General features: G+C 44.8%; 1 protein-coding gene across 2 annotated transcripts; it reads left to right on the forward strand.

Moving 5' to 3' along the window:
- Nucleotides 1-1,343: 1,343 nt before the first annotated feature.
- LOC109891070 (matrix remodeling-associated protein 8) lies at nt 1,344-18,830 on the forward strand. Of its 2 annotated transcripts, XM_020483367.2 has the most exons (12): nt 1,344-1,619; nt 5,681-5,707; nt 5,915-6,217; nt 6,364-6,465; nt 6,573-6,703; nt 7,158-7,337; nt 7,477-7,618; nt 15,439-15,597; nt 15,725-15,755; nt 15,844-15,929; nt 16,046-16,117; nt 17,250-18,830. In XM_020483367.2, exons 1-12 carry the CDS (start codon nt 1,577-1,579, stop codon nt 17,273-17,275), a joined length of 1,302 nt encoding a protein of 433 aa, XP_020338956.1. In that variant the 5' UTR covers nt 1,344-1,576; the 3' UTR covers nt 17,276-18,830. The 2 variants fall into 2 exon arrangements, 1 of the variants encoding a protein (XP_020338956.1); XR_004210029.1 differs by having other exon boundaries at nt 1,346-1,619; nt 15,844-16,117.
- Nucleotides 18,831-19,763: the final 933 nt, after the last annotated feature.

The following is a 19,763-nucleotide window of genomic DNA, read 5'->3' on the forward strand; positions in this document are numbered from 1 at the left end:
CATGTGATCTGCATTACATACCAATACCAACTGACATACCTGTATGCCTCCTCCTCTGTATACCTACAGACACAAAACTGAGCAGGTCAGTCATCTACACCCAATACAGCTAGCCTTCAACATATTTGTATAGTATACATATTCATACATATTACCTCTTTGTTGATTGATATCCATTGAATTGTGTCCACTTTCTGTTTTAGAAAGATTTGCGCAAATATAAGAAGATAGCTGGTATCATCATAAAACAATTTCAATTTAGATCATACAAGAGACAAACCTTGCCTTAAATTGAGGAGATCTTTACAGTTTTTCAGTTAAGTGCCTGCACCTCCTGTCCTTTCAAATTCAAATCCAAATGTTTCAGTTGGGCAATTAGGTTCCTGCACAAACCCCTACTAACTAAGGAGGTTCCTCGCTGAAACCCACCTCCTATGGGGTTCTTGGAATAACCTTTTAGGGGCAATTTTCAGTGCCAAGAACCCTAAGGTTCTTTGAAGAACTTTGAGGATCCTAGAAGAACCCTTGTTGAACCCCTGATTTTTAGAGTACAGGTGTGTATTGTGCAAGACAACAGTCATAATATGGATAGAAATCATAGCACACGTGCATGAAAGCCAAACACACTACAGCCAATAGGCCTACCTCAGACATGGTTTTGTGTATCCACTCCTGTTCAGTTTGAGTTCAGTGAACTAATTGGTATAAACTACTTTAAAAAAAATAATACTGTAAAGTCCTACTTAAGTAGTTCTTTGGGTATCTGTACCTTACTTCATTATTTATATTTACTGCACTACCTTCCTAAAGAAAATAATGTACTTTTTACTCCATACATTTTCCCTGACAGCCAAAGGTACTCTTTACATTTTGAATGCTGAGCAGGACAGGAACATTGTCCAATTCACACAATTATCAAGAGGACATCCCTGGTCATCCCTACTGCCTCTGATCTGGCAGACTCAACAAACACAAATGTTTGTAAATGATGTCTGAATGTTGGAGCGTGCCCCTGGTTTGCTAAATATAAGCAATTTGAAATGATCATACTTTTACTTTAGTAGTATTTTACTGGGTGATTTAACTTTTACCATTTTCTATGAAGATACTGTGTCTTTACTTTTAATCAAGTATGAGAATTGGGTACTTTTTCCACCACTGCTAATATGGTGAGAGTTGAGTAGAAAGGATGAGAGGAATAAAGAGGATGAATATGAGGGTGCAGCCTGGAGGTGGATGAGGCCCAGTGGAGTTGGGTTTCAGCGCGGGGGGGGGGGGGGGGGGGGGGGGGGGGGGGGGGAGCGGGCCTGCAACGGGAGGAGTCGGAGTTTGTTCAGCAGGCAAACCAAGGAGGGTTAGTTCGGGTCTGTTCGTTTCACTAACTGAGGTTGTTTGGTTCAGTCGCTGAATGCAGTGAAAAGTTTACACAGCTCATCAGACAGTCGCTGTTTTCGTGGGCCGAGGAACAACTGAGCTGACGGATGAGCGTACATAGTTGTTTTTTTCCTCAGGTGTGACTGGCAATAGGTGTAGGCAACAAAAGTGCCTGCTCCTTTGTAAACAACAGAGATTTGAGATGAAGATACCGGACGTGATTCAAGCCCTCCTCTTGGTCCAAAGTAAGTAGCCAACCCAACTTGAAATACTACACTGTTATTTTATTAGCTTTTCGACTACTATAATTTTGTCAAGCCTATACACATTGTGTTCATTTTGGGTCATGATGCATTTGATCTCGCCTAGTTTAACCTAACACACACCACAGTGAGTCTGAGCAGTTATGCACTGTTTTAGCACTGGGTATGGGGGTATGGGTCCTGTTGCCAAACCAGCAAGGAAAGCTCAACATTTCAAAGGCTGAAGTGGATGGCACATTTTCTCATGCCCACATAATGTCCGATGAGAGGTAGTCCTACCCTGTTGTTGTTTGGACAGACATTCTCATCTAAAGTAAAACCAGCTGCTAGAACTCTGCTTCCAGACAGAATTATGAACTGTGTGTTTGTCTGTTTGCCTGTCTGTCTGTCTTTGCTTATTTTTTTTGCTCCTATCGATTCTCTTAACAGAGGACTGTAAAAGCAGTTGACTATTATGGGATGTGTGTTTGGATACTGGTTGATGACCGGTACAGTCTTCACTTACTGATTCACTGGAATGGAAGGCACAGCTGTTCAGACTAGAGCATGCATCAGTCTCTCTCTCTCTCTGTGTGTGTGTGTGTGTGTGTGTGTGTGTGTGTGTGTGTGTGTGTGTGTGTGTGTGTGTGTGTGTGTCTGTGTCTGTGATGTGTGTGTGTCTGTGTGTGTCTGTGCATGCCTCTATACAGACACGAGTCTGTGTCTGTGCATGCCTCTATACAGACACGAGTCTGTGTCTGTGCATGCCTCTATACAGACACGAGTCTGTGTCTGTGCATGCCTCTATACAGACACGAGTCTGTGTCTGTGCATGCCTCTATGCAGGTATATGTTTGAGTACATTATGTGTTTGACTATGTATCTAATATACAATGTGTGTGTTTCTGTCATTGGGTGTTTCTGTGGTCTGGAGTAACAAAGAGTAAATGACAGTGTGTTTATAGGGTCTGTTTTTCCAGTGTGGTAAAGTTGTGGTGTAAGTTGCATGCTCTAGTCTGGTGGGGCTGATTCCTCTTACTAAACACCCACTCTGAGCTCCTGGACAACACAGCTACATAGGCTTACCCTCCACCACTCTCTCACACACCTCATCCTCATACTCACCCCCATCACCTCACCTCTCTTCCATCAGAGCAAAAAGCTGCCACCTTACGTCCTCCTTTTATCACCCCTCACTCTCTCTTTTCCTTTCTCTCTGGTTCAACCTGCTTTACCAAAACATTCCTACCCTCTCTCTCTCTGTCCATTGATCTATTTCTCCCCCTCTCTCTGCACATTTATCTATTTCTCCCCCTCTCTCTGCACATTGATCTATTTCTCCCTCTCTCTCTGCCCATTGATCTATTTCTCCCTCTCTCTGCCCATTGATCTATTTCTCCCTCTCTCTGCCCATTTATCTATTTCTCCCTCTCTCTCTGCCCATTTATCTATTTCTCCCCCTCTCTCTGCCCATTTATCTATTTCTCCCTCTCTCTCTGCCCATTGATCTATTTCTCCCTCTCTCTGCCCATTGATCTATTTCTCTCTCTCTCTTTGCCCATTGATCTATTTCTCCCTCTCTCTCTGCCCATTGATCTATTTCTCTCTCTCTCTCTCTCTCTCTCTCTCTCTCTCTCTCTCTCTCTCTCTCTCTCTCTCTCTCTCTCTCTCTCTCTCTCTCTCTCTCTCTCTCTCTCTCTCTCTCTCTCTCTCTCTCTCTCTCTCCTCTCTCTCTCTCTCTCTCTCTCTCTCTCTCTCTCTCTCTCTCTCTCTCTCTCTCTCTCTCTCTCTCTCTCTCTCTCTCTCTCTCTCTCTCTCTCTCTCTCTCTCTCTCTCTCTCTCTCTCTGCAAAAGTGAAATAAACAATAAAATGAACAGTGAACATTACACTCACAGAAGTTCCAAAAGAATAAAGACATTTCAAATGTCATATTATGTGTATATACAGAGTTGTAGCAATGTACAAATGGTTAAAGTACAAAAGGGAAAATAAATAAGCATAAATATGGGTTTTATTTACAATGGTTATTTCTTCACTGGTTGACCTTTTCTTGTGGCAACAGGTCACAAGTCTTGCTGCTGTGATGGCACACTGTGGTATTTCACCCAGTACATATGGGAGTTTATCAAAATCAAGTTTGTTTTCGAATTCTTTGTGGATCTGTGTAATCTGAGGGAAATATGTGTCTCTAATATGGTCATGCATTTGGCAGGAGGTTAGGAAGTGCAGCTCAGTTTCCACCTCATTTTGTGGGCAGTGTGCACATAACCTGTCTTCTCTTGAAAGCCAGGTCTGCCTACGGCGGCCTTTCTCAATAGCAAGGCTATGCTCGCTGAGTCTGTACATAGTCATAGCTTTCCTTAAGTTTTGGTCAGTCACAGTGGTCAGGTATTCTGCCACTGTGAACTCTCTGTTTAGGGTCAGTCACAGTGGTCAGGTATTCTGCCACTGTGTACTCTCTGTTTAGGGCCAAATAGCATTCTAGTTTGCTCTGTTTTTTGTTTAATCCGTTCCAACGTGTCAAGTAATTAACTTTTTGTTTTCTCATGAGTGGCTTTTTGTTCTCTAATTGTGTGGCTGTCCTGGGGCTCTGTGGGGTGTATTTGTATTTGTGAACAGAGCCCCAGGACCATCTTGCTCAGGGGACTCTTCTCCAGGTTCATATCTCTGTAGGTGATTGCTTTGTTATGGAAGGTTTGGGAATCGCTTCCTTTTAGGTGGTTGTAGATTTTAACGTCTCTTTTCTGGATTTTGATAATTAGCGGTTATCGGCCGAAATCTGCTCTACATGCATTATTTGGTGTTCTACGTTGTACAGGGAGGATATTTTTGCAGAATTCTGCATGCAGAGTCTCAATTTGGTGTTTGTCCCATTTTGTGAATTCTTGGTTGATGAGTGGACCCCAGACCTCACAACCATAAAGGGCAATGGTTTCTATAACTAATTCAAGCATTTTTAGCCAGATCCTAATCTCTCTCTCTCTCGCTCTCTTTCTCGCTTTCTTTCTTTCTTCATAGTACAGCTGTGCATAGTTTTTACCTATACTTCTTCTCTCTGAGTGTGCTTGGTGGGCCAAGGTGTGTGTTTGTGGAACTCTGGACAGGATGAGCCAATCAGACGTAAAGTCATCTCAGGTCAGATGGCTTGGACAGAAATCAGAAAGGGATGTTATAAGTCAGTTGGAGCAGCATCCTCTCTCATAGCTTTGTCCTCATAGGCACATGTCTGGCATCACTTTAATCCTCCCCAAATCCCAACCATAAACCCATTAGGGATGGAATTGCAAAACTGACCTTGAATCAGCGTGTTGCGGCCTCTTGCTCATCGTCCATGTTCCACCAGAATGTGTTCCTCAACTGAACACTTGATCTAGGGTTTTCCCCCAGTGTGTGGAATGGTTGAAGTTATCCAGTGGCAGGGAAACAGCTTCATGTTGAGTGACCTTTGGCTTTGGACTGGCTGTGACACCTTGGGATTTGATGGGGTCTCTTTAGCTGGCATGCTACTGCTGTAATGTTACTGTAGCTTCTATGGGTTTTTCCTGAGTCTCCTGTGGTGTGTGTTTCTAACTGTGTTTTTACATACACGTGTGTGTTCAACCAGTCCCATGTTGTGTGTGTGTGTGTGTGTCTGTGCATGCCTCTATACAGACACGAGTCTGTGTCTGTGCATGCCTCTATACAGACACGAGTCTGTGTCTGTGCATGCCTCTATACAGACACGAGTCTGTGTCTGTGCATGCCTCTATGCAGGTATATGTTTGAGTACATTATGTGTTTGACTATGTATCTAATATACAATGTGTGTGTTTCTGTCATTGGGTGTTTCTGTGGTCTGGAGTAACAAAGAGTAAATGACAGTGTGTTTTATAGGGTCTGTTTTTCCAGTGTGGTAAAGTTGTGGTGTAAGTTGCATGCTCTAGTCTGGTGGGGCTGATTCCTCTTACTAAACAAACACCCACTCTGAACGCCTGGACAACACAGCTACGTAGGCGTGTGTGTGTGTGTGACTAAGGTCTGTGTTTGTAATTACAGTACGATGATTCTCATGTTTCTGTTACAGTCCCTGCGGCCTTCCTCTTCACTGCTGGTGAGTCTCAATGTTTTACCGGACTAGTGTGTGTGTTTGTATATACTTCGTAGGTGTGCAACTTTAATGTGTTAGGTCTGAGTGTGTGTGTATTAGTTATGACTGTGTTTGTGAGTGTGTTTATGTCATGCAAATACTGTAAGTGCATGCTCTCTCTCTCTCTCTCTCTCTCTCTCTCTCTCTCTCTCTTTTCTTTCTTTCTTTTAGTGTTGGCTCAGTCCGACAGCAGCAGTGTGGTTGTTGCGGGCTACAATGTGAGCGCCCCCACTGGCTCTAGGGTGGTACTGCAGTGTGCGAGCGGGCGCATGGTGTGGACCAGGGACAGTCTGAAGGACAGACAGAGGGTGGTCCACTGGGACCTGTACCGCCCAGGGCCAGACTATGCCATGGAGAGGGTTGCAGACATGTTCTCTGCTGGAGACCAGCGCATCTATAACGGACACAACCAGGGGAGGGTCAGCCTCAGCCAATCAGCTTTCAACGACGGAAACTTCTCTCTCGTCATCAGAGGTGATAGCTGTCTGTCTTTTTGTCTGTTTCTCTTAATGTGACTTGAGGCCATCTCTTTCTCCTTATCTTTCTTTCTCTCTCTCTCTCTCTCTCTCTCTCTCTCTCTCTTTCTCCTTATCTTTCTCTCTCTCTCCCACTCTCTCTAGACATTGCGATAAGTGACCGAGGCCTGTACTCCTGTAACCTGCACCATCACTACTGTCACCTGTATGAAACGATCAGAATACAGGTCAACGTCACCAAGTCACGTAAGTTCTGCCTTATCCCAAGTAGGGGAAAATAGTTATGATATGGTAATATTGTGGTCCTAACCTTTCTCAACGTGTGGTTGTATTGTGATCTGTGTGGGTTTCAGGTCGTAAGGAGCAGCGCTTCTGGGACGGTCAGAAAGCTGTGTTTGTGGTGTTGGTAGGCAGCACGGTGGTGTTGCCGTGTGTGAATCGCCGCTCTGTGTGGACAGAAGATGGCAGTGAGGAGGAACAGCAGGTGTGTGTGTGTGTGTGTGTGTGTGTGTGTGTGTGTGTGTGTGTGTGTGTGTGTGTGTGTGTGTGTGTTATGAATGCTTTTTTACAGCACTAGAATGAGATGAGGAAGAATTGGACAGTGATGTCATTTAGGAGGAATGTAAATGGGCAGGAAGACAAATGAAACTCCAAGTGAATGGAACTGAACGGAAGGATTGGAACAGCTGGCTTCCTTAATGACATGATCTCAAATACTTCTCAGTCTCAGTCTTGTCATGTATATTTCCTGTGCACTTTTATCACATAATATCTATCTTAACCCTCTATCCCATCTTAGGTAGTGCATGCTTTCCCAGCATTGATTTCAGTAATCATGTAAAGTCAGTCCAGTGATTACTTCAAGGGTAGTTGGAAAGAAAGATGTATGGTCTCTTTTACTATAATGTATTGTCCAATCCTTCTCTATCTGGTCTTAGGTGGTGCATTGGGACCGGCAGCCTCCGGGTGTTCGTCACGACCGTGCAGACCGTCTGATAGACCTGTATGCCTCTGGGGAGCAGCGCAGCTACGGACCCCTGTTCCTACAGAGGAAGATGAACATTAGCGCTGAGTCCTTCACACAGGGAGACTTCTCTCTGGCTATCTCTGCCCTGCAGGTCCTCTATAACACCATCCCGTGTCTGTCTGTCTGTCTGTGCACAACATGTAACAACTGTGTAACATCATAGCAACTACAGTGGTACAGTGGTAAAACAGGGATCTTTGACTGTATGCATCTGGCTGTCTGCCCCACAGCCAGGAGATCAGGGTCTGTACACCTGTCACCTACATCATCACTACTGTGGTCTTCATGAGAGAAGACAGTTTCAACTCACCGTAGGCCCAGCTGAGCCTCAGGCTACTGTTGCCCCCAGAGCACTGCCCAACCAAGACAAGGGTGAGATACTACATGTACACACACAGACACACAGACATACATAATATACAGTACACACAGATACACACTATACTGCACTCCAGTTGGCCACTGTAGAAATCGTACACGTGCTTATGTACAACTTAGAGAGAAATCCCAGTTGCTCTTTCATTTGCTCTCCTCCCTATCCCTTCTTCCCTATCGTCCTCATCATTGGCTTTTCCTTTTTTCCCAAACAGCACATTTTAAGAGGGGGGAGAGGAGGAGGAAGAGGGGGACGAATAGAAGGAGAGTGGGAGTATAGGAGGAGCAGGGAGAGAGAAAAGAGAAGGAGAGGAGAGGGGGAGTAACCAGTCGTAGTTAGGGGATTTGTTTTATGAGCAGCTCTTCCTGCCTTGTCAGCTAGTGCGGCGCCAGACCCCTAAACCACCCTCCTCCCTCTTCCTCACCCCCAATACCCCTCCTTACGACACCTCCCCCTCTTCAGCCATCTCTCCCAACCCAACCCAGCCTTCCAAATCCTGCTTACCCCAACCCACCCTGGCCAGTCTCCCTAACCTGCCCTCTCCTTACCCCTCTCTCCCAACCCAAACAGCCTTCCAAACTTCTCCTTCCTTACCCCTCCTCCCACTCCTTACCCCTCCTCCCAACCCAAACAGCCTTCCAAACATCTCCTTCCTTACCCCTTCTCCCACTCCTTACCCCTCCTCCCATCCAAGACAGCCTTCCAAATCTTCCAAGCCTAACCTAGCAAACCCACCCACGCCAGTCTCCCTAACTTCCTAGACCCACTCCACCACCTCTCAGCATTCAGCCCCCCCCCCCTCCCCACTCTCAAGAGGGAAAATGTGGAGGGTAGATGGAGTGTGTGTGACAGGGAGGGGGGTGTAGTCTGAGGTTAGTTTTGAGGATCTGGTTTTGTCTTTAGACAGTCCCTGTCCCATTCTGCTCACTCTGCCACCAGACTCTCTCCCCCTCCCAGTTAGCTATGCTCTCTCCCCCTCCCAGTTAGCTATGCTCTCTCCCCCTCCCAGTTAGCTATGCTCTCTCCCCCTCCCAGGTAGCTATGCTCTCTCCCCCTCCCAGTTAGCTATGCTCTCTCCCCCTCCCAGTTAGCTATGCTCTCTCCCCCCCCCCAGTTAACTATGCTCTCTCCCCCTCCCAGTTAGCTATGCTCTCTCCCCCTCCCAGTTAGCTATGCTCTCTCCCCCTCCCAGTTAACTATGCTCTCTCCCCCTCCCAGTTAGCTATGCTCTCTCCCCCTCCCAGATAGCTATGCTCTCTCCCCCTCCCACTTAGCTATGCTCTCTCCCCCTCCCAGTTAGCTATGCTCTCTCCCTCTCCCAGTTAGCTATGCTCTCTCCCCCTCCCAGTTAGCTATGCTCTCTCCCCCTCCCAGTTAGTTATGCTCTCTCCCCCTCCCAGTTAGCTATGCTCTCTCCCCCTCCCAGTTAGCTATGCTCTCTCCCCCTCCCAGTTAGCTATGCTCTCTCCCCCTCCCAGTTAGCTATGCTCTCTCCCCCTCCCAGTTAGCTATGCTCTCTCCCCCTCCCAGTTAGCTATGCTCTCTCCCTTTCTCTCTAATTCCCATTATTACCTCCTTTTCTTTCTCCTTTGTTTCTTTGCTCCGTCCATGATCAGCAGATAACTATGTGTTTATGTCTGGAAATCAGCCAACCCACCACTGCAAATGTAGAGAGAGAGGGTGTGTGTGTGTGTGTGTGTGTGTGTGTGTGTGTGTGTGTGTGTATATATGTGTGTGTGTGTTTTCGGGGAGGGGGGGGGGGTGCTATTCTGAAGCCACAAATGGGAGAATGTGGGAAAGTCATTGAGTGTGGTTGAGAAATATCTGTGTTCTTTGGAGCCATGGCTGTGTGTGTGCAGTATGTGTGTTTGGGTGTGTGTGTTTTCTCTCAATTCAAAGTTCCTCCAATCTCAGTGGAATAACATGTTTAAAACTTAACTCTTAGCAATTCCCAAACCCCCTACTACACCCCACCTCCCATCCATGACAGAACTGACAGACAAACAGACAGAGACAGGCAGACACACAGACACACAGACACACAGACAGACAGACAGACAGACAGACAGACAGACAGACAGACAGACAGACAGACAGACAGAAGACAGACAGACAGACAGACAGACAGACAGACAGACAGACAGACAGACAGACAGACAGACAGACAGACAGACAGACAGACAGACAGACAGACAGACAGACAGACAGACAGACAGGACAGACAGACAGACAGACAGACAGACAGACAGACAGACAGACAGACAGACAGACAGACAGACAGACAGACAGACAGACAGACAGCCACCACACACACACACACACACACACACTAGTAGATTCTGTGCCTGTAGTACCCTCTGATTCTACCAGCGTGTCTGGCTTGCTATTGACTTTGGCCCAGACCGGACATTCTAAACGAGTTAGAGCATTTTTCTCTCTCCCTCTATCTCTCTCTTTATCGCTGTCTCATTCCTGTTTTTCTCATCTCCCTATCCTGAGGTCCCACAGGCACTTATTTGAACTTGACTTTGCCTACGTCTTGAGTTTGTTTACCTCCATCTCATAAAAATGTATTCCCTTTTCTCTCTCCCTCATGCTCTCTTCCTCCCCTCTGCCTTTCTCTTTCTTTTTCATTCTCCTACTTCTCTCTCTCTTTTTCATTGTTTATTGACAGAATCAGGAAGATCGCCTCAAAAGGGCATTGGATAGCATGAACAAAGGCAAATCATCTGGATGGGACATTATTCCTCCTGAGGTCTATTACATTTTTTAAAAATCAGGTTCAAACTGTAGAACCCAGTTCCTACATTTAAATATAAAAATGGATTTGATCAATCTAAACTATGCTACATTTTATATCTGGGACACTCAGGATGACAAATCAGAGCAAGATTACTGAATGTAGGTACATTATTTACCTTCACAGGTGAATGTATCAACCAGTTGCTGTGATAAAAGTGTTTTGTTGTTGTGCACTCTCCTCAAACAATAGCATGGTATTTTTCACTGTAATAACTACTGTAAATTGAACAATGCAGTTAGATTAACAAGAATGTAAGCTTTCTGCCCATATAAGACATGTCTATATCCTGGAAAGTTTACTGTTACTTACAACATCATTCTAATCACATTAGTGCACGTTAGCAACAACCGTCCCGGTTTAGGGACACTGATCCCGTAGAGTTTAAAAAACGTAAGGATGCCACCCAGTGTTCTCACTATCGCCACCTATCTTTGATAAACACAGATATTAAACTGTTTTCTAAAAATGTTGTCGTCCCCTCTCAACACTTACCAAAATTGATCCGCACGGACCTCGGTCGACTATTACATATCTTAGATGCTTCATCAGAAACAACTGTATTATCTCTCCATGCAGAAACAGCTTTTAATATATTAGAAAGTTATATCTCTGGTCTGTCTTGGAACATATGGGAATTGGCTCCAATTTGATTAAAATGATTAAAATGCTATATGCCAATCCCTCAGCTATAGTTATAACCATCCAGAATCACAAGAGTCCGCAGACAAGGCGATCCAATTTCACCCTTGCCATTTTTATTATATATGGAACACCTGGCCCAGGCAATTCATCAATCAAAGGAAATAACACACATTCCCCTCAAATCAATTGATCACTTCATCTCATTATATGCAGATTATATTTGACTATATCTAGACTAGTGGTCACCAACCGGTCGATCGCGATCGCTGGTTGATCTCCAAGGCATTTCTAGTAGGTTAAACATTTCTGCAAAAAAATGATAAAGGCTGCATTCCAAACACTTAACAGACACACCCTCTCCCCTCAGCCCTCAAATTAAGTGGACATTTCTGATGATGTTTCATGATGTCTGACGAGTTTACACTTGCAGGGCAAGGGGCGAGGGACGAAGGAATTCATTTTAAGTGGACCGCCCCTGCCCTGAAATTCGTCACTCGGTAGCTTGAGGGTGCTTTATATGCGCTACAGTCAATTATGATTGCATGTCTACTTATATTAACTATATAATTATTAATATACACCTACTGTATGATAGATAGTAAATTAGTTAGCTTACTAACATTAGCCTGCCTAGCTGGAACTTCTGAAGAAGGGAAATGTTCTATTTCTCCAAAAGCTAACCAAACAAAAACATCATTACCTTTGCAAGACGTGTTTGTGCATGAGTAGCACAATTTCTAACTTATTTACATTCATTGTTACTTATACTTATACGTTGACTTCTCCAAATTGACCTTGAGGTTTTAAGTTTTGAATGTACAATCATCGCATATTGAATTATGGGGTGTTTCAGGCCCTGAAGTGAACATATGTCACACCCTGATCAGTTTCACCTGTCCTTGTTATTGTCTCCGCCCCCTCCAGGTGTCGCTTGTTTTCCCTGGTGTATATATCAATGTGTTTCCTGTCTCTCTGTGCCAGTTTGTCTTGTATGTTCCAAGTCAACCAGTGTGTTTTTCCCGTACTCCTGCCTGTTCTATTCTCTTTTACAAGTCCTCCCGGTTTTGACCCTTGCCTGTTTTCTGGACTCTAACACGGTGATACGTCTCCTAGGTGTTTGACCATGGGGCAGAGGTTTCCCGTACCTGGTTGACTGGGGGGGTTATGGCCCAGAGGAGAGGTGCTGGGTTCCAGCTAGAGACATCCTGGATTCAGCCCTCATCACCAACTTCCACCGCCGACACCCCGGTCAACCAGGTGGCGTCCTACCATGCTCCTGCCGTCTCTATTCTCTTTTACTAGCCCTCTCGGTTTTGACCCTTGCCTGTTTTCTGGACTGTACCCGCCTGCCTGACCATTCTGCCTTCCCTGACCACGAGCCTGCCTCCCACGCTGTTCCTACTGGACTCTGAACTGGTTTTGACATTTTTTGCCCCCAGAATCCATAAAATCTAACCCCTTCTGGGAAAATTTGAAACCACTAAACAAACAACACAAAGAATTATCTATCCAAAATGGAGATGTCTGGGTAAACCACTTCTCCAATCTTTTTGGCCCTATGAAAAAGAAAAGAAAACAGCTCCATAGTCATATAAATCAAATACACTACACATCATCATCAGTTCAACAGTGTTGAATAATACTGTTCATCTTTAAAAAGACTTTGTCTAAAATCTACTGACCGGAGGCAGCAGAGGAAAAAACCAAGGCACTTTTTCAAAAATTAGAACCACCAATTAGCGTATTGACCTTCACTAAACACATCATCATACTATAAAAAAAATTAAAAAACAATCGTCAGTTTTATAACTGAACATTTACAGTTATTTGTGGAAAAATAAAATACAACTCCAAACTCTCACGGTACGGTAATTGCTTGGTGAAAAAACAAAAACAATGCTCAATCAAGACCGTCTAACATATAGCAGAATGCTTTCGACACACCTACTCCTTTCCTTTCGACACATCCAATCCTTTCCTTTCGACACACCTACTCCTTTCCTTTCGACACATCCAATCCTTTCCTTTCGACACACCTACTCCTTTCCTTCCGACACACCTACTCCTTTCCTTTCGACACACCTACTCCTTTCCTTTCGACACACCTACTCCTTTCCTTTCGACACATCCACTTCTTTCCTTTCGACACACCTACTCCTTTCCTTTCGAACACATCCACTCCTTTCCTTTCGACACACCTACTCCTTTCCTTTCGACACATCCACTCCTTTCCTTTCGACACACCTACTCCTTTCCTTTCGACACATCCACTCCTTTCCTTTCGACACACCTACTCTTTTCCTTTCGACACACCCACTCCTTTCCTTTCGACACATCAACTCCTTTCCTTTCGACACACCTACTCCTTTCCTTTCGACACATCTACTCCTTTCCTTTCGACACATCTACTCCTTTCCTTTCGACACACCTACTCCTTTCCTTTCGACACACCTACTCCTTTCCTTTCGACACACCTACTCCTTTCCTTCCGACACACCTACTCCTTTCCTTTCGACACACCTACTCATTTCCTTTCGACACATCCACTCCTTTCCTTTCGACACACCTACTCCTTTCCTTTCGACACATCTACTCCTTTCCTTTCGACACACCTACTCCTTTCATTTCGACACACCTACTCCTTTCCTTTCGACACACCCAGGTCTTTCCTTTCGACACACCCACTCCTTTCCTTTTGGCACACCCACTCCTTTCCTTTCGGCACACCCACTCCTTTCCTTTCGACACACCTACTCCTTTCCTTTCGGGCACACCCACTCCTTTCCTTTCGGCACACCCACTCCTTTCCTTTCGACACACCCAGTCCTTTCCTTTCAACACACCCAGTCCTTTCCTTTCGACACGCCTACTCTTTTCTACTCATTTCCACTCCTTTCCTTTCGACACACCCACTCCATTCCTTTCGACACATCAACTCCTTTCCTTTCGACACACCTACTCCTTTCCTTTCGACACATCTACTCCTTTCCTTTCGACACATCTACTCCTTTCCTTTCGACACACCTACTCCTTTCCTTTCGGCACACCCACTCCTTTCCTTTCGGCACACCCACTCCTTTCCTTTCGACACACCCAGTCCTTTCCTTTCAACACACCCAGTCCTTTCCTTTCGACACGCCTACTCTTTTCTACTAATTTCCACTCATTTCCTTTCGACACACCCACTCGAACATACTCCAGTCACCATATTAGGCTGCAGCTGCCCCCTTCTCCCCCCTCCTATTTGGCCCATTTCTCAGTGTTGTTCAGGCAGAGTGTGGAAGGGTCTGTCTGAGACCACACACACACACACACACACACACACACACACACACACACACACACACAGAGAGGAGGATCCCAGGAGATGGACCAAGGCCAAACAAACAGATGGTTTTGAATCAGATCCCTTTGTTTACGGTCGTCTCTGTGTTAAGTCCACTATGACAGACATGCTTGAAGAGTTACAGTACAGAAACCACTGAATCCCCAATTCTTTCCCTCTGTCCATCCTTCCATCACTCTCTCTCCTTCCCTCCTTCCCTCTCTCTGTCTTTTACTGCCAGGAAAAGTAAATCACAGTATGACTTCAGGTCTGGAACTCGTTTTGGCTCAGACACGCTGGGCAGCTGCTCCCCGGCTGCCTCTTGCCTTGCACATTTTTTACGAGCATAAAGGAAACCAGCAGTTGTAGTGGCTCTACTTCTCAACACTCAGTAGATCAGCACACAGCTATTGTTGATTGTCCAATTGTTGTCCACTATCATGGATATTTATATTTTTTTTTACAATGTTACAACACGGCTTGGCACTGGTAGGGATGACATCATGGCATTGGAGTTCCCAATTGACATGACAAAAGAGACAAAGATGCACGTAAGCATACACACACATACTGTACACACACACACACTCACTCAATAACTGTGAGATTGACTTATACTGGCTTTTCAGGGAAAGGAATTTAAATGCCCTAGCCAATGATTTCACAGTCTGATCTACCATCTACGTTGCCACTATAAACACCCCTCCCTCCCCAAGAACGGTCTGAAATCAAATCTGTACAAATACCTAAAAGCAAGTACAGTCGTACAGAAACTAAATCATTTTTTGGGGGACATATCCCTAAGCCTGAACATAGCAAACAGGTCGGTTAATGATGTATTATGTCTATGAGCTCTATTGTACAGGAGTTGATCCAATGTATTTAGCTGCTGTTGTTGTTCACTCACGTTACCAGAGCAGCATCAGTGAAGCTTCCAACAGTGACCAGAGTGCCCCACCTGGTGGCCAGAATATACTTTAATCTTAGTCTGGGTGTATTACAGACAGGAGGAGCCATTGGTTAACAATCCTCTCCCTGTTCCTCAGAGGATAGCAAGGCTGAGGCGCCACGTGTCATCAACGTCATCCTGCCCGATCAGCGACATCATTTCCTGCTGCCCCTTGGCTACATCCTGACGACGCTCCTCCTCCTGGCCTTCATTGTGCTCATCATCATCATCGTTACCCACCGACGCAAGACCAAAGGTCTGTGCTCCTGTACTAAGACCTGACTAACTAACTTTGGATCGGTGTCTGTCAGCTTTCTCTCTCTCTCTCTGTCAGTGAGTCTGAGTCAGCCTGTCTTCATCTTTACTGTGTTTTTGTGTTTCAGCGGTGGAGTTTTACCCACAGACATCTATGAGGTGAGAAACTTGGACACACACATGCACACGCTCGCTCGCTCACTCACTGACTCACTCACTGACACATTCACTCCTCTCTCTGTGATAGATCCAACAGGGGTGACATGGCCACCAATGAGTTTGAGATGGACGTTCCTGAAGTCAAGACGTGCAACCAGGAGGAGAAGAAACTAGGTGTGTGTGTGTGTGTGTGTGTGTGTGTGTGTGTGTGTGTGTGTGTGTGTGTGTGTGTGTGTGTGTGTGTGTGTGTGTGTGTGTGTGTATTCACTCCACTCTCTTCTGTCTCTCAGACTACAAAAACAACCTGCTGAGGGAGAAGGTTCAAATGTCCACCCTGCCCAAAGTCATCGACCTGGACAAAGGTAACACACACACACACACACACACACACACTTAAACCCCCCATGTCTCCCATCCATATGAAGTAGCCTTTCTTTCTTTTTCTTTTCTTTTTTCATAACACACTTTATGCAATTCTACTCATTTTGCCATGGGGCAGATAATTATTTTAGCAGTTTGAAAGGAAATTTCCTGCAATTCTACACATTTTTCCATGAATTATGCCATGTTAATGATATCTGATTGAGTGTGACTAACAAGATCAATGGGGGCCCCCTGGAGGTCAGGGCCCCTGAGCACGTGCCCTGCATGCGCTCGGTATTCGGACATGATTACCACAAGTTTAGAAAACTGGCGAGACTAATTTACCAATCTAAAAATTGTTAGCTGACATGGCTAATTGAGCGACTCTTAGTTACTGACAAAATAAGGGGAAAACTGATGATACACAACAAATTTTCAAACTTACACAACAGTAAGTTTTGAGTTTTTTTTAAATACACTGAGTGTACAAAACATTAAGAACACCTTCCAACAAAAGTATTTCTTTAACCCCCTCCCCTAAATCTATACATTTTTAAAATATTTTTAAAATATTTTTTTATTTTACCCCTTTTTCTCCCCAATTGTTTAGTAGCTACTATCTTGTCTCATCGCTCGGGAGAGACGAAGGTTGAAAGTCATGCGTCCTCCGATACACAACCCAACCAAGCCGCACTGCTTCTTAACACAGAGCGCATCCAACCCAGAAGCCAGCCGCACCAATGTGTCGGAGGAAACACCTGGCAACCTTGGTTAGCGCGCACTGCGCCCGGCCCGCCATAGGAGTCGCTGGTGCGCGATGAGACAAGGATTTCCCTACCGGCCAAACCCTCCCTAACCCGCGTCGCCCCACGGACCTCCCGGTCACGGCCGGTTACGACAGAGCCTGGGCGCGAACCCAGAGTCTCTGGTGGCACAGCTGGCACTGTGCCACCCGGGAGGCCCTTAAATCTATACTATTTTGATGTGAGTAGAACAACTGACATCAATAAGGGATCACAGCTTTCACCTGGATTCACCTGGTCAGTCTATGTCATGGAAAGAGTAGGTGTTCTTAATGTTTTGTACATTGTTTATTTATTTATTACAATAGTCTCTCTCTCTCTCTTTCAGAGATGGAGAAGGTGTATTGGAAATGAGAGGGGAGTCAGCTTGCCGCTGGCTGGTCCAGAGGTAGACGCTACAGACACAGGTTGCATTCTAAACCAAATCCTAGGCCCTCAGCTACTGGTGTTTCAGTGTACTGTAGGGATGTCCACTCTACTCCACTAGACCAACCCCTAGGCCCTCAGCTACTGGTGTTTCAGTGTACTGTAGGGATGTCCACTCTCCTCCACTAGTCCCACCTCTACATTCCACCTCAAGTTAGACCCTTCACTCGCATTTGATAACCACAATGGGATTGTAAATCTTACTGTATGCTTCACAGGTGAAACAGTTTGAGCATATATTATGACAAAATGTTGTGATGTTTTTGTTCGTTTTGATGTTCGGCAGGTTCATGCACACAAAACATTTTCTTGAGCCAAGTCAAAGTTCGGTAGTCGAAGTCTACACCCTTTTGTCGGTGATTGGTCAACTGTACTACTCCTAGTAGGAATGGGAATTATTGAAGGGATTCTTGAAAGAAGTGTTTGTTGTCATTTTTTCACGCATTTTTTCACGCGACTAAGACCTCCTCGTCCAAAACGCCAATTTATTACAGATTTCTGGATTTATCTTCATTTAATTCTGACTATTTTGAGGAAGTGTATACTGGCTATGTTGTTGCTTCGGCGTCTCGTGTTTTTTTCTTGTTTTTCAAGCGAAGGTCTTTTAAGGGAGTCTGTGAGGCACAGACGTTTGCTTAACCTAGCCGAGTTCTGCTAGGAGCAAAGCGAACCTAGTATGTGGGCGCCGTTAAACAGTTAAACAGCAATACTATTACCTTCTTATTGTTACAATTATGTCATTGGTTGCAAAAACTGCCGTTGTGGGAAGGTATTTATTTACAAAGATGCACAGGGCTTAAATGACAGGGTTACCGAAGCCCAGAGTTTTTCCCAAGTTAGGTTAGATGGTTAGGGTAACTCCAGTCCCTATGAGGCAGGTACCTGTGTTCTCTCAGCACCACTGAACCCTCTAGAGGGGAGTGAAGGCCATGTCTTCTTCAGACAGCATTACACGCTACAGATATAAGTTATCCTTAGACACAGACCTAGGATCAACGTACAATCCCAACATGAACCATTAAGAGGGAACAATGCAAAACTGGCCATAGATCTGTTGCCTACGGGCAACTTGATCCTACTCCGCTTCACATTCGCAACTACAGTATACACAGTAGTTGTTAATAAAAACCTATTGTGAGTGATCATACTGCCATCACATGACTATATTGGTGTATTGTACAGTCACCTTTTGACTGACTAGGTCGTCATTGTAAAATATAACTAGTTTTCAATGACTTACCTGGCTAAACAGAGAATAAAATAAAGTGATACCAGTGTACTTTTCTAATAAATAAGCCATTGCATTGCACATTATGAACTGTTTGTATTTGTGTACTCTGATGCTTTATGTTACTATTGTATTGTATCGTTAATGGACTGAATCCCTTATATCCGTTAAGTTGACACTTTCCTGTATCATGTCTCCTTGTCTGCATAACAAATAGCTTATTGGGACAATAAAGATCTACTCTACCCAACTCTACTTTCTGTCTAGTCTTTCCTCTGTCAACAGTCCTTCCATCTTATTGCAACAGAAACATTTGATATTAAAATATTCACATTATTCTTTGCTCTCCTTGTTTGTTTGATGTAAATACACTTGTTCATGAATTCTACAAACAAAGCATGCCTGAAAACAAATCACTCAACTGGCTCTGTAGTGCAAATGAAACCACATGCATTACAGCTGTGGAGAGGCACATTCATTCGTATTTATGAGAGGTATTGACATGTTGAATGCACCAAGCTTTCTGTTTGAACTACTGGCGCACAGCTTGGACACCCATGCATACTCCACAAGACATGCCACAAGAGGTCTTCCATAGTCAGAACAGACTATAGAAGGCGCACAGTATTAAATAGAGCCATGACTACATGGAACTCTATTCCACATCAAGTAAGTTATGCAAGCAGTAAAATTGTATTTAAAAAAAAACATAAAAAACTCCTTATGAAACAGCGGGGACTATGAAGCAACACAAACATAGGCACAGACACATGCATACACACCCACACAATAGCATACGCACTATACACATATGTACACGTGGATTTTGTACTGTATATATGTGGTAGTGGTGGAGTAGGGGCCTGAGGTCACACAGTCTGTGAATGTATTATAATGTTTTTAAAATGGTATAAACTGCCTTAATTTTGCTGGACCCCAGGAAGAGTAGGTGCTACCATGACAGGAACTAATGGACCCCAGGAAGAGTAGGTGCTGCCTTGACAGGAACTAATGGACCCCAGGAAGAGTAGGTGCTGCCTTGACAGGAACTAATGGACCCAGGAAGAGTAGGTGCTGCCTTGGCAGGAACTAATGGACCACAGGAAGAGTAGGTGCTGCCTTGGAAGGAACTAATTGACCACAGGAAGAGTAGGTGCTGCCTTGACAGGAACTAATGGACCCAGGAAG

Source organism: Oncorhynchus kisutch, linkage group LG5, assembly GCF_002021735.2.
Source record: "Oncorhynchus kisutch isolate 150728-3 linkage group LG5, Okis_V2, whole genome shotgun sequence".
NCBI classification, from domain to species: domain Eukaryota; kingdom Metazoa; phylum Chordata; class Actinopteri; order Salmoniformes; family Salmonidae; genus Oncorhynchus; species Oncorhynchus kisutch.

Excerpts from the sequence above, each read along its gene's own strand:
- LOC109891070 (XM_020483367.2), top strand. The coding sequence starts at position 1,577 with ATGAAGATACCGGACGTGATTCAAGCCCTCCTCTTGGTCCAAA. Across the intron at positions 15,598-15,724 it reads CCACCGACGCAAGACCAAAG|CGGTGGAGTTTTACCCACAG; the intron begins GTCTGTGCTCCT and ends TTTGTGTTTCAG. Across the intron at positions 15,756-15,843 it reads TACCCACAGACATCTATGAG|ATCCAACAGGGGTGACATGG; the intron begins GTGAGAAACTTG and ends TCTCTGTGATAG.